The sequence below is a fragment of the Ctenopharyngodon idella genome, chromosome 14 (genome assembly GCF_019924925.1).
Source record: "Ctenopharyngodon idella isolate HZGC_01 chromosome 14, HZGC01, whole genome shotgun sequence".
Lineage (NCBI taxonomy): Eukaryota > Metazoa > Chordata > Actinopteri > Cypriniformes > Xenocyprididae > Ctenopharyngodon > Ctenopharyngodon idella.
Window position 1 is genome coordinate 6,815,485 of NC_067233.1, and position 15,491 is coordinate 6,830,975.

General features: G+C 35.3%; 1 protein-coding gene across 2 annotated transcripts in view; it reads left to right on the forward strand.

Annotated features, from left to right (window-relative positions):
• Window positions 1-15,491, forward strand: part of rnf130 (ring finger protein 130) — a 47,800-nt gene that overhangs the window by 6,858 nt on the left and 25,451 nt on the right. For both annotated transcript variants that reach the window (XM_051918329.1, XM_051918328.1), the window contains exon 3: window positions 9,859-10,053. In XM_051918329.1, coding sequence (XP_051774289.1) covers window positions 9,859-10,053 — 195 coding nt within the window. The remainder of the gene's footprint in view (window positions 1-9,858; window positions 10,054-15,491) is intronic.

Genomic DNA, 15,491 nt, shown 5'->3' on the forward strand with positions numbered 1-15,491 from the left:
CAGTATCACTGAAGCAAACTAAATACATTAACAGAACTAAGTTTTTACAGGTTAAATCAAGTAGAAATAGCTCTGTAAGTTAACACTTGCAGGTTACTTGTGAGAGGTTCCTTAAATATCATGTGATGTGTAAACAGTCCATTGATTTGCTACTACTCAAGAAAAAAGAAAAATCTATTCGTAAAAAGAAACAGATGAAAGAACGGACAGGAACCATGTGACGTACCATATGCTTCTAATTGATCCAGGCAGGAAATGTGAGCTGGAGTAATGTTGGGCCATTGATTTCAGTGGTGTTGTTGTCATATGAAGTGAGGTTGGAGATGGTCAGCAGGGTTGAGGAAGCAAATTGTGTCTGCCTGTGTTTTTCTTAATATACATGATTTTCCTCTGTGTGGGTGCATGTGAGTTCATAATGTTTTCTCATTTGAGATGAACACGATGTTAGGAGACGAGCTGCTGAGAATCAAATTAGTGTCGTGTCTGAACGTAGTTTGTAGTGATTTGATAAAGATTCACTGAAAACTTGCTTTATATTCACACAAATACTTGGGTGAAAATGGGTTTTGCGCCTCTCCTGAATATGTCTTGTATATTGTGTTTGTTTTTATAGAAGCACTTTAAGTCATCCCTTAAATTCTCAATGATTTTTGGGATTGGTTGAGCTGAACCTGAACCTGAATAATTTTTTTACAGGTCATTTGTCTTTGCAAGTACTTGAAGACTCTTGAAGAAGTCACAAGTTGCACATATTTTACTTCCTAGTTTTTGTCCCACAGCTTAACATGCACAGAGGTCTGTAAGTCTGCATTGAATATATGTAGTGAACTGCTCATCAAACACATTTTCTGCTGATGAGCAGCAGTTAAATATACGGTAACGCTTTACTATTTTAGGGTCTTTTAACTAGTTGCTTATTAGCATGCATATTACTAGAATATTGGCTGTTTATAAATACTTATAAAGTATATACACATATTAATGCCTTATTCTGCATGACCATATTCTACATTCTTAATCCTACCCAATACCTAAGCTTAACAACTACCTTACTAACTATTAATAATCAGTTAAATAGGAGTTTTGAGGCAAAAGTTGTAGTTAGTGAATATGTGTTCCCTATACTAAAGTGTTACCAAATATACTAGAACAAGCCAAGTATTTGCAATCAACGGGGGAGTCATTCCTGTTATGCAACACCTTTTGAACTCTGTAACATGCGTGTTTTCATTTATTTATTATTTCAGAAATTTGTGAAGAAATATTTTATCAAAATGAGTCAATTGAGTCAGTTAAAATTGAGAGATTTCAATTTTCAACACAGCCCTAATTATATAATATTTCCTAACTCTCAGTTTTTCCCCCAATGTTCACTTCACTGTGATATAGGGCCTATTCTAATGTGATTTCACTCTTTAGAAATTGTGAGTTTAATATTTTCCAGTATATTAAGGATGTAAGTAAGTATCTTCCTTTTTTCTCTCCCACTCTTTAGCATGTCTTTACCTCTTAGCACCCAAATAGTCAGAACAAAATACAGTAGATGATGTGATGTGCCTTGTCATCAACAGTTCTCATGTGCACTTCTGTCAGGATTGACCTACATATCAGTCTAACAGCATTTTCTATTGTGGAGTTCTTCTGTGGATAAATGACTCTGAAAGCTTTTCCTGGAATTTTTAAAGTGTGCTTTATGTAATTTTGTAGTGATTAAAAGTAATTGTTGTAGATTAACCTGAAAATTGTTCTTAGTGTGATGCAAATATCAGATCCAGCATAAGAACAGTTTGCCAGCTGTTCAGGTTTGCACAAACCAAGTTGTATATTTCCTACTCCCACAGGGAGACATGAGAGATACCACACTGAGATATGGCTTATTTGTGACGTTTATCTGGTTGTAGTGCAGGTGGTCTGATGGAGGATTTTGTGGCTTCTGCTGATGGTATCTAGCATTCCTAAGTTTGCACATGCCTGTCGTGGTTGTGCCGGCAATGTTAGAGGTGCAAAAACAAAGATAAAAATGAGTGTAGTCTTAAAAAGAATGCAGATGTGTTCTGCATTTACTTACATTTTATTTTATGTTTAAAACTGTTTTCTTTCTTGAGACTTGAGGATTATAGGTATCAGTTTGAGTCTTTTCTCTGAAGACTGTGAAAGGTGAATTATGCACCTTTTACAGAAGTTAAACAGTTATGTACAGTATGGTCTACTATTTGTAATTGTTGTTGGCTTGATTTGTTTGGTTTATTATTTTGCAATGTACATTTCTTACCAAGCGCAAAGTGTAAAGTAATACACTGCCCGGCCAAAAAAAAGTCACTGTTTGGATTTTATGTTTCTAGCATGTTGTATGTTTGGCAACAATTCTTTTAACCCTTAAAGATGGAGTGTGTAGCTTTTCATTTCTTAAACAACCATGTAGAAAGACAAGTCATGGCCATATTCCAGGATGACAATGTCAAGATTCACCAGGGTTAAAATTGTGAAAGAATGGTTCAGAGAGCATGAAGAATCATTTTCACACATGAATTGGCACCTCTGAGTCCAGACCTTCATTTCATTGAAAGTCTTTGGGATGTGCTGGAGTAGACTTTACAGAGTGCTCACCTCTTGCATTGTCAATACAAGATCTTGACCAAAAATTAATGGAAATAACATCACAACATTTATTTCCATTGAGAGGTGCATCATTTTTTGGTCAAGATCTTGTACTGACAATGCAAGAGGTGAGCACTCTGTAAAGTCTCCTCCAGCACATCCCAAAAACTTACACTGTATATAATGTCGGTGCCAATTTATGTGTGAAAATGATTCTTCATGCTCCTCCCAACAATTCTTTCACAATTTGAGCCTGATGAATCTTGACATTGTCATCCTGGAATATGGCTATGATACATCTAAATACATGGTTGTTTAAGAAATCAATTAGGGTTAAAAGAACCGTTGCCAAACATATAACATGCTAGAAACATAATAATCACTGTAATAATGATCCATCCATAGACTCTTCAGTATTTGCCTATTAAAATCCAAACAGCGACTTCTTTTTTTTTTGGCCGGGCAGTGTATAATGAACCTGACAATTCACATGTTGTACAGACTTAATTAAAAATTGTTCAATCCAAGCCGTTCACATTGCAAAGCCATTAAAATAATTAACTATGATCATAATACAACAATAATACTTGAATCATATTTAAATCATGATCATATATATATATATATATATAGGCAACGGCAGAAACATAGGAGGCAGGTATGAGCGGCTTTATTCCATGCTGTTGTCTCCCCTGGTCTCAAAACATGTCTCAGTTATAGCCTATTGCTAATTTCTGCTTGTCCGGCACTTTGCAACAACACAGCCTTGTTTCTGCAGCGACTTTCAGCATGTTTCCTATAAAATCATCTGACGTTTACGTTTTACGTTACGTGAGAAAGTCACATAAACCATGTGAAATCCAATCAGAGCGATCAGACTTAAACGGATTTCCAGAAATGCGACTTGAATAGGATTTCAAACCACATATAAATGTAGCTTGAAACAGATTTGTAAAAATCGCATTTCATGTGGTTTTTGGCCATTCAGACTTGCTAAATCTAATCAGATTTCAATCGGATATGCACAAAAATCGTATTTGGACTGACAGTCTGAATGAGGCTTATATTATTTCATTCGGACCGAATATAAAGATTGGATGAACATTTTATGGTCCTGCACCTTACACAGATGATATATGTTTATAAAAAATACATTTAGGCCATTTAACACAGTGATTGCTATCAGAATATGAGGAGATTTTCAACCAGTATAACAAGAAATATTTCTGTCAAGAATTACCTATTGCACCTTTAATTTTAATCTTAAAGATAAGGCAGTGCAGATCAAGGGCACGGCAAATATCAAAATAGCAAAATTATAAAATGGCAACTTTACATTTGTTTCTCAACATAAATGTTTGATAATTCTGTTTTATTTTATGGCTGAGTTCACTTAATTGTATGTAATCTAGGTTTATACATATTATTTACCCATAATAATTAATGCTTATGTCCCCTGCTTGGTGATGACAGACATGTCCCAGATAAACAGGATCAATTTGATTTTCAAACTCACACTGATCAACTCTCATGCTCCACATTGTCTGATTATAATTAATAGAGACAGGGATTTCTAGGAAGCACATGTCCTCGGGCACCGCATTTAATTTGTGAAAACCATAATGCTCTGCCTAGCTATTGGACAAGATCCTGATTTGATTTTGCAGACAATTTGATCGTCCCAGCTAATGATTGGTAGAAATGACCTAGTGCCAGATTGCGTGACCAGCCTCTGAACCAATGTTATTGGCTCTGAAAACTGTGGGTCATTATTATGTCCAGAACGACTGATAACATTTCTTTTAGAAGTGTGTTGTGTTCTGATGTTGGTAATAATAATATTCATTTCTTTATTATAAACTGCACAAGTTAATTTTTTTTCAGCTACATGGTAAAGGTCTGCTGTATACTGTCAAAGCTTTATAACAGGATCCAGTTTTGATGACTGCAACTTATGTTCTGCATTTGTAATACTATCCATTTTACTAGAGAGCAGAGTGGATATGTGAGAACATGCATTTGAATGTTTTCTTGTTTTGCATTTGTCGTTTTTGCATTTAGTCCATTTAAATGATGATGCAATGATATTTAAAATGAAAATGACATGGTTCATTTCTCTTTTCTAAAAGATCAAACAAAACTAGATTTTATCAGCTTTTACAAAGATGGTGGCATCTTGTTGAGCCTGAACCTATTGGGAGATCTAACACGCTGAGTCATTAAGTTCAAATAATTTCCGGTTGTGTATTAAGTAGAGCAAGACTGAAAAGAGCACTTAACAAAGAATTCTCACTGCTTAGATGGCATGAGACATGGAATTTAATCCATCTAAATTCTCCAGCATGACATCTTATTAAGATTACATTTACATTCGTGTGCGTTTTGCCCTAACTAGATCATGAATTAGTCTAAAGGATAAGTCACAAATTACATCAGATTTTCCTTCATGCAGATGACTTGCTTATGGAGAAAAGGGAAAGAAGAAAAGATAAAGATAAAAATATATTAAATATTGTATTGGATTGTATTTGGTTCTTGTTTCTGGACGCTATGTTCTGTAGGAGTTGCTGATGTTACCATATGATGACATTGCTGCTGATGAATTTCTCACATGGTTCTCTTTTTGACAGATGGAGAGTTTTGGCAGTTTACACAAATTGGATACAGCTCAAACAAAGTCCTCTTTAAAATGGGGTTTTTGGTCTGTTTCACATCAGAGGTCTTGATTTGCTTGACGGTATCCAACAATCATACAGCAATGACATAATTCTGTCATAATCTAATTGATATTCTGTTAGTGTAGGGGGAAAAAAGTTTTAATTAACAAAATGTAACACCAAAAATGTAAGCAACGAAGCAACGAAATTACCACATTCAATGTCCAGAAAAGTAGTAAAAACATGGTCAACGAGACTACAGTGATTCAACCTTAATGTTATGAAGCGACAAGAATACTTATTGTACGCTATAAACAAAACAAAAATAATGACTTTATGAATTTTTCCTCTTCCCTGTCAGTCTGTTAAGCAGTTGTTGCAGTGCTGCGTTTCCGTGTTTACGCTGTCTCATTATTGGCTGGCGCCAGCATCACACGCATGCCTCGTGCTGCTCACGTGAACAGGCATCGGCCAATACTGAGCCGCTGTTCAGATGTAGAACCTGGAAGCTGCAATGAAAATAGTGTATGGAGAATAAAAAATCTCAGATTTCATCAAAATATCTTAATTTGTGTTCTGAAGATGAATGAAGGTCTTACGGGGGTGGAATGACATGAGGGTGAGTAATTAATGACAGAAATTTCATTTTTGGGTGAACTAACCCTTTAACATGTGATTGACTGCCTTAATTAGGCTTAACCTTTCCACCATGTTACAGTTATTGAAAGGCAAAATTTTCAAACATGTACTTTCTTTATTTTATGGGAATTATAAGTAACTACAAACCATTGTATGGTCCCAAGTAAAGATCGACCGATATATATCGATTTACCCATTATTTTCCCCGATATTTAAGCATTTTACCATAATCGGATAACGGTTTTGTAATTTCGGTTTTACCGATAAACGCTGCCGGCCTTGTGGGTGTTTTGAGAATTGCGCGCAGGATCGCCATTACAGCGCATCTGAGGGGAGACGAGACAATGGCGTGCACAGGTAAAGTATACTTACCTGCTTTGCTGTAATTAGTAAACTTTTGCATGTAACTTTTAACAAGATTCACTTGTTTAAAACACCATAATTATATAAACATTTACTATATAACCATTAATTCGCTAATAAACATCCAAGTAAACACAACTCTATGGAAATTAATTATTTATTATCTCCGCGAGCGATCGCAATTTGAGTATAGTTCTGTGTAAATGCATAGATAAACAGAGCTTTGTCAGCAGATATTTCATCATCTAGAATGACAAAAACATTATTAATAATTCTGATATAACATACCAGTTGAGAAATGCAATAAAATACAATGTTTTGTTTGTTATATCTCAATATTCCAGAGAATATTATTCAGATATTTAACATTATCCAGCAAATTATTCTTCACTCTTTAGCCTATTAAACAGCTTCTAAATCTACTAAAACTGTAGTTTAAAATGAAGTATTACATTTCTGCAAAGTTGATGACTCCTGTCTTTAATTTATTTTCTCCATTTGAAAACATTAGACATTCTACATTTATTTTTAGTGTTGCTGCTGATGCTATTTAGAAATACAATTATTTTTGTAATATGAAGATTAAAATTTACATGAAAGACTACTAATTTTCAACAAAAACAGTTTAGTAACAGTGCACTTTTTTATTTTTTTGCACTTTCACACCCCTCTATTTATTGGTGTATAAATAAGATTTGTTTTGTTTTCTATGCAAGGGGGGAGTGATTGTTATAAATAAAATGGTTTGTTCAGTTCAGTGGTGTTGTAATCGTGTCAAAAAATATCGTTTCTGCATATCAGTTATCGGGCACATAAACATACAAATTATCGGTATCAGTATCGGTTCTAAAAAATCAATATCGGTCGATCACTAGTCCCAAGTTAGTTAGCCCCAACTGAGTGACAGCTTAATTTAGGCTAATTTACTGGTTAAACCTATTACACATGGATATATTCCATTTTATCCATCGTATGCATTTCATTTTGGGTATTTTTGATGTTTATTTAATATTTATTGTTAGAAAATAACAATCACATAAATCAGGTTATTTAAATGTATTTAGACGTGTCCAACATTTTGGTCCAGGGGTTGCAAAACAGGGTTGCAACTTGGAAAAATTACATTAACTTTATTAAAAATGAATATAAAATAAAGATACTTTTCTTTGACCTCCTGAGGTTGACGATCAGCATTTTGTAAAGGTTAAATCTTTTTTTACTGACCAGTCTTAAAATGCTATAATTTGCACCATGGAAAGTGCCTTTTTTATTCCACAAGAAGTGAAACGGACTTCAATACTCAAACTCTCATTCTGAGGTCACACACATTCATTTTGAATATTTCTATGTCGAAGTTGAACTAAACTGTCCTGATTGTTTCATGTGTTCTTGCTTTTTGGGATGTCATGGAGCTCGTTATATAACCTTACGTAACTTAGAGGAAGTTCAAATAGAAGACCAGATTTCACCAGCTTTCCTTACGAACCCAAATATGCCCTCTCAGCACTGATAACGCTGCAAAGTCAAAGATGCACTATGCAACACCAACCTTGACCTTAAAGGACTTTCAGTACTAACTGCAATTACGGCACATTCATTATTTTTTTTTTTCAGTTAATAACACATTTTGGTGAATGCAAGCATGAAATCGGTAGATAAATGCCAAAATTAAATTCTATATTTATCTTTTTATTTTGTTAACAGTTATTTTGTAGAAATATACACTGAATTCATTTCCTCCTGCGAACATTTGTTATTTTCTCTCAGTCCATCTATGATGTATCATTAGGCTGTTTTTATGGTTTAATATCAGGTGAGGTTTGGATTCATATTACAACTGTATCTCAGTTCTACTCAGTATCTCAGCTGTTGGTCTGTTGCATGAATCATTCATGCTGATACTAATATTATAGTGATCGTAGGGCTAAAATATTAACTTGTGGACCAACATTATTAGCTTTTGGACTCCTCATCTGTTGCTTCTCCATCCCAGTAAACACACACACTCTCACACACACACACACACACACACACACACACACCCAAAAACCAACATTATCTCAGTGTTGGTGCTGCAAATTGATGAATATTTGATTCTGCTTCATCTTCTGTGTCTGTGTGAGCATGCCCAGATATGTGCATGCATATGTGAATGCCTGTGTGTGTGATCCCAATGGTAAGAGATTTCTTTCTGCAACCTCTCTTCTTGCATTTTTGCGTTTAGTGCACAAGTCTTGCTAGAATGCCTTGAGGGAAGGATGGTGGGCTTTGTTGGGGTGGTGGGCTGGGTGCTGATACAAGCAAAAGCCTTCGTATTACCTTTTAAAGACAATCAATTATCGTGACCTGCTCTGCCTCCCTGTGGGGGTTCCAGATCTCCTCGAGAGCGGGCCAGACTGCTTCGACATATGAGTCAGTGTTTGGAAGTGACAGGGCATTAGTTTGCATAGCCCAACTCATAAGACCGCCTCCATAATCTCCAGTGTCAATGGAGCAATCACATAAGTAACAGGGAGGCAGGCGGCCCCCACATACTCTGTTACAATCCTAATGAGTTTAGTGGTGGTATGCATTCAGTCCACAGATGTCATGGTGGTGAGTGTGCGTTTCATCAGAAATGCAAGTCAACAGCACAAAGTGAGGCTGCGTATAAGCACAACCTACTGACAATTCAGTTCATCCAGTTGGATTTGTAGTGGATTCTTTGTTGATATCTTTAGGATTTGAAATGATACATTTTTTTTACGTTCCTTTAGGATATTATTGGAATATTATGTCTTGTGTGTTTATTTGTAAATGAGTACAAGGGCATAGCCTGTATTTGTTTGTTTAGATCATGTTATGTTGTGTTACACCATTCAAAAGTTTAAGGTCAGAAAAATGTTTTAATGTTTTTGAAAGTAGTCTCTTATGCTCACCAAGGATGGACTTATTTTATCAAAAATACAGTAAAAAAGTAATATTGTGAATATTATTAAAATATAAAATAGCTGGTTGAATTCATTACTCTAGTCTTCAGAGTCACATGACATGATGCTTCAGAAATCATTCTAATATGCTGATTTGGTGCTCTTTTTTTTATTGTCAGTGTTGACAAAATGTGAAACTTTGAACATTTTGAGAATTTTCAAACAAAATTTGAAAGATTTTTTTTTTTTTACATTGTGAATTTCTTTACTGTCACTTAATCAATTAAACGAGTCTTTGCTGAATAAAAGTATTCATTACTTTTAAAAAGTCTTACTGACCACAAACTTTTGAAGTGTACATTAAATTTTGGTATACAATATAAAATAGTGTTTGTGTATTTTTGCACAAGGATGTACAGCAAGTATTGGGATGCCATCCAAATTTCAATAGTCAACACCAGTGGAAATTCAAGATTATTGATACCCAATTTTGATGTGAAAATGAAGTAAATGTAAAAAAAAAAAAAAAAAAAAAAAAAAAACTGACCTAAATGTATGTATTTCTAGGTTGATGCAAAAGGTTTAGAAAACAGCAAACTCAATACAATAACTTTTGTTGGAGCTTGTGTCCTGTACAAAATCTAAATGAAGGCAGCAGGCAAGGCCCACTAACTTTATTTATTTCTTTTTAGCGGTGGATTTGCAAGGCTGCTGTCCGCACACCCGGTTTGTTGTGCCTCCAAAGACCACACACTGGGTGGCCATTATGCAGAGAGGGAAGTGCACCTTCAAGGAGAAGATCCTTAAGGCAGCTGCTTTCAATGCCTCAGCCGTCATTATCTACAATAACAGCACCAAAGAGGACACAGTCACGATGGCTCATGAAGGTGAGCTTCATAATTGATGTATTCTCATTAAGACTAACATAGCTCTCTCCTTCCGGTTTGTACCATGTACTTTGGTGTTATCAGTCAGCTGACTCAGTTGGTTTTTCTGACAGAACTCAAAGCTTCTTCCTGCTATAGTAATTTTGACACTAGATGCCGGGATAACATGCAGAAATTTTGTTCAGAATGTACATGTAAATGGATATTTATAGTGGACTGCAATTTCTTTTCTCAGTTAGAAATACAGGAAGTGGTAATTGTTATTTCTTGACAGTGCATGGTGGTTTTACAGACGCTTCTGACCAGTTACATTAAGGTCTTTGTAATGCTTGCAGCAGATTTTAATGCAGTGAGATACATTATATGGAAAAATCATTGTCCGAGGACTAAATGGGAGAGAGAAAGAGAAGAAGTGTGTACCCTGAGTGTGTATTTGTGTGTGTGTCAGTGCAATAGAAAAACTTATTTATTAAACGTTTTATTCTATAGCTCCAAAATTTGCACAGTAAAACTGTAAAATATTAAAACTCTTTGTGTGTGTGTGTATGTGTTTGTGTGTGTGTGTGTGTGTGTGAAGCTGTCACTCACACAAAAGTTCTGTGCAGTGGACAGCAGACAGTCTGGGGGAAAATGTTGCTGTGCTCAGCAAAAATGTTTTTTATTTATTTATTTTCTTTAAAAAAATAAGCATTTTGGTGAAAGCAATAGCTGACACTGGAATTTCAATGCCCATTACATTCCATTAAATGTTTACTAAACAGACCACACAAATGCTAACCGGATATGATACAACCACACCACCATATCAAGCTACCACCACATCAAGCTACGCATAATGCATTATGGATTGGTTATTATGAATTATGCAAGTGTTTAATACTTGCATGTGAATTTAATCATGTTTTTTAAATTTGTTGTCCTGCCAGATAGTAGTTAAAATCCAGCTATTGTAATACTAATACTATATGTAGTTTAATATTTAATTTTATTTTCAGTATTGCAGTTTCTAACAGTGATGTTATTAGTAGTGCTTTTATTTTACTATTAGGCATGTGACGGTATCAGATTTTCATGTTGCAATTAATTGCTGAAGCTTTTATCTCGGTATACGGTGTTATCACGATATTGAAATAAGTTGCAAAGAAAGAGTTGTCATAGTATAACAGGTTTAAGAACTCTTTTTGTAATAACAATAAGAACTCTGAATGTTTAAATACAAAAATACAATACACAAAAAATATATAAAGTAAAATTTTCAAACAGTGCAAAAGAATTAGGCTATGAAGAACAACAGGTAACACTTTACAATGAGGTCTCATTATTCAGTGCATTAACTAAGATTGAACAATAGCTACATTTGTTACAGAAAGTATTATTTTTTTGTTAATGTTCGTTAAGAAATACAACTGATCATTGTTAGTTTTATCTCAGGTCCATTAAATAAGTTATTTTGATTTTAGTAACTAAGAAATTAACATTAACTAAGAATAATTGATGCTTTGTAAGTATTGTCAGTTTGTTAATAATGAATTAACATGTTAACTAATGAAGCCGTATGTCTCAAAGTTTTACTGAACAATAAAAAATAATCAGAACATTTCTAATCATTAGGGCATGTTGTAGTCCAGATTAAAATATAAAAATGTTTAAGTTTGAAAATAAATAGCCTATTAAGTCTTTAAGTATTTGGTGCTGTGATGAACAACATTTAGATTACAAAAAAAATGAATGGCTGTTTGAAGCATTTTAAAAACTTCACTTGCCCAGTTGCTTTGTTTGCGGGGTTTCCGGGGTAACCGCTGCATTCTGCTGTTCCATCAGCGCCCTCTGCTGTCAGAGAGTAAACGTGCACTTTCATTCAGTGCGGCTCCTTCACTCGTTCCGCCATGTGCTTCTCATGCACGTTGGGCTTGTTTACATCTGAGCGTCCCTTTGACACAGAATACAGCGGTGTTGTGCATTTTTTACGGTTGATGGGGAAAGTATTCTTAAATGCATTATAAAAATTTTAGTAATTGGTAATAAATTATGATTTATGGTATTTTGAAGTGCCCACGATAACAATATCGTGCATATTCATTATCGTGATATATCGCATTACCGAATATCTGTACGTCTATTTACTGTCTATTCAAAATGTGTAGATTTTTTTATTCTGTGTTATTAATTTTGTCAGTCTGTTTGAGGTAGACTTGTTCAGTTTTTTTTATTTTTTTTTATTTATTATTATTGTTGATCTGTGTACACTTTCTGACTGACGTCTGTAGCGGTTGCATCGTGACTATTTTTAAAATGTCTCCCACCAAGATGATTTGAAAAACTCATCTCGAAACATCTGTGTTCTGTTCCATTTGTGTGGTGCTCCGTTTAGCTGTTTTTGAATGCACATTTCCTAACTCATTCTGTGCTGCCTGCGGTTTGTCGATGTGTTACGTGTAGTTACAGAAGGGGAAAAAAAAAAAAAAACAACGGTGGTAATTGAAGCTTGATTTGCTCCTATGGTAGGAAAAGCCCTTATTACTAAATTTAACATGCATACAGTAAAATGATTAATTGTATATTCTACATATATAATTGTACGTATTAAATTAATAACCCAAATCTTAGTACATAAGCTATTTTTAGGATGATTCTCCGTTGTAGTCAAAACCGTAAAACAGTAGCCTTGAGGAGCATGAGTATTCAGGACCAGTGCTGATTGTTATATTTTCAAGTCTGCCGGCTAGAACGTTATCATCCATTTGTTGAGTTTGGAAATTGTTGTTTGTGTGTATAGGTATTTCAAAATTTGTCTGCTGTGAGAGTGTGACAGAGACTGTTTGTTTGGTTTTTGAGGACATTCGGACATAGTGAAGGACTGTGCGTACTGGAATCTATCTGCCAGAGCAGTCACTATTCTGCAGGTGCACTCTCTCCACACATACATACACACACACAGACACACACACACACACACACACACACATTTGTTTTTGTGAATTGTGGGGACATTCCATAGGCGTAATGGTTTTTATACTGTACAAACCGTATTTTCTATTGCCCTACACTACCCCTACTCCTAAACCTACCCATCACAGGAAACTGTGCACATTTTACTTTCTCAAAAAAACTCATTCTGTATGATTTATAAGCCTTTTGAAAAATGGGGACATGGGGTAATGTCCTCATAAGTCACCCTCTCCTTGTAATATCCATGTAATACCCATGTCATTATACAAATTTGTGTCCTGATATGTAACAAAAACATGCACACACTCTTCTAGAATTCAACCTAAAACGTCTCAGCAGCATGTTAAGATGTATGAAGGGGTGGGCCGATGGAAAAACAGGAGAAAGGGGGAGATGGTGAGTCACGACAGCGCTATCAGAATGGGATCGATGAGATGTTTAAATATAGCAGGACTGCATGATTTATTCAGAAGGTCCTTTTCCCCTGCCATGTATGGGATTCAAACCTTTAAGCTGTAAAGGATGGAATTTTGAGGTACCCCACGATTCATTTAAATTTGGATTCATATAAAGTCATGACCGAGATTCTAACGCTTCTCTGTGCATCCCAATTTTTCAGCAACAGTGTAGGGAATCAAATCTAAGGTGATTTAAATCATTAAGGTGACTTGTTGCCAAATTCAGCGTTAAGATCTTTGGCTTTTCAATTTAATATGAATTTAATGCCAAAACATAGTACTAAAAAAAATGCTAAAATAACTAAAAATTACTAAATCTGAACATAAAATTAAGCAGAAATAGAAATATTTTTTAAAAAATGAGAAAAAATGACTAGTGCACAACAATTGCTAAAACAAAAAACTAAAATTAAAACTAAAAAAATATAAAAATAAAAGCTAATTTAAAACATTAATAAATAGAATAGTATTATATAAATGTTAAGGCTGGTCCGAATACCATTTTTTTGAGCGTCGAAGCTTCGGTAGTAAATCAACACCGAATATTTGGAAGGAGGGGGCTGAACATATTCTTCTCTCTAATAAAGGCAGTGTAACGAGTATAAATATGGTGTGTCCCCTTTAAGAGCTGCGCACTCCCGGTTGAAATGTCGATCTGTATTGTATGTGCGACTCGAGCACCACAGGTATGCGGGTTATTTCTGTTTTTCTGTTGCTCATTCAAAGTTATTTTCTTAATTAAGTAATGCTGTGGACGGCATAACATTTGCGACGGACAGTTACACGGGTTTCATGGGGAATAAAGCGCCAGTTGTGAAATGTCAGTCGCCTCCGTGAAGACTGTCTGGTATCAATAACTCAGGCTAAGTGAGCTATCCCTATTTGCTCCGTACACATGCGTTACAGTAGGAATCTCTGTCTGTCTGTTTGCATTTTGATTATGTCGAGAACCGTTCATCCAATCGACTTCACACGTGGCGGGTGTGTTGCTGCGGACCCAAGGGAGTGCAGTGCCGCATTTGGTGCAATATGGACAGGCGACACATTCAGAATTAATAAACTATTAATTAACTACAGAACAGCGAAATAAACTAGCTGAAAGCGGCGCGCCTCATGCGGGCAGGGCTTATATGCTCCGAGAACGGAAACTGAACTAGTGATATAAAACACAGGTTTGTTAAGAGCAATACTTTTAATAAGGTAGCCTAACATTTTTCTGACAAACAAATCACTCCCAAATCAGAAATTAGCAGCACAGCAATTACTGACACAGTAAAGGGTAGGCTATTTAAATAAAAGAAGAACGAAAAATAAATGAACGAACTGTAATAAATAAAGAACACGCCGTCCCAGTAAAATCTCACGTTTTAGTTTTGCAAAGCTCCTATATTTCGCAGTAGATTCATTTAGATTGATAATAATGGGTAAAAAGTCTAATACATTTTGTTTCTATTATTCTATTTTCCACAATGTCAAAGCAACGCAGCTTAACCCAAATATACAAGCTCATGCAGTTGTGCGTTTCAGACAGAGAATACTCCAGTTGCAGGGAACACATTGGTAGGCTAAGAAGAAGCAAATATATTTAAGTATAACAAGGTTGGGTTCCTTCAATTGTCCATCCTAGTAAAAATGGCTAGGCTATATAAAATAATTGTAAAAAAGAGTATTGTATTTTGCCAGATTTTATAGTGTAAACATATTCAAGCGAAGCGAATCGTTTCGCATGTGGGGGATGCCAGGTGTGCGGAAAAAAAAAAAACCAAAAAAAAAACCGAATCTTCGAATCTCAATTTAAAATCGAATACTAACCCACCGAACGAATATTCGAATAATCGAATATTTGGGTCCAGCCCTAATAAATGTGTAAAGTTTTGTTTGGATTGGTTCAGAATGTTAATTGAAAAAGAATTACGCCGGTTTCACACCGCAAGCGTCAGCGTCGCATTAGCAGCGCGTGAGTGTGAACTGCATCTGCAGTGACGCGCGAGTATTCACACTGGAAGCGTTTGTACAGCATCACAGCAGCGG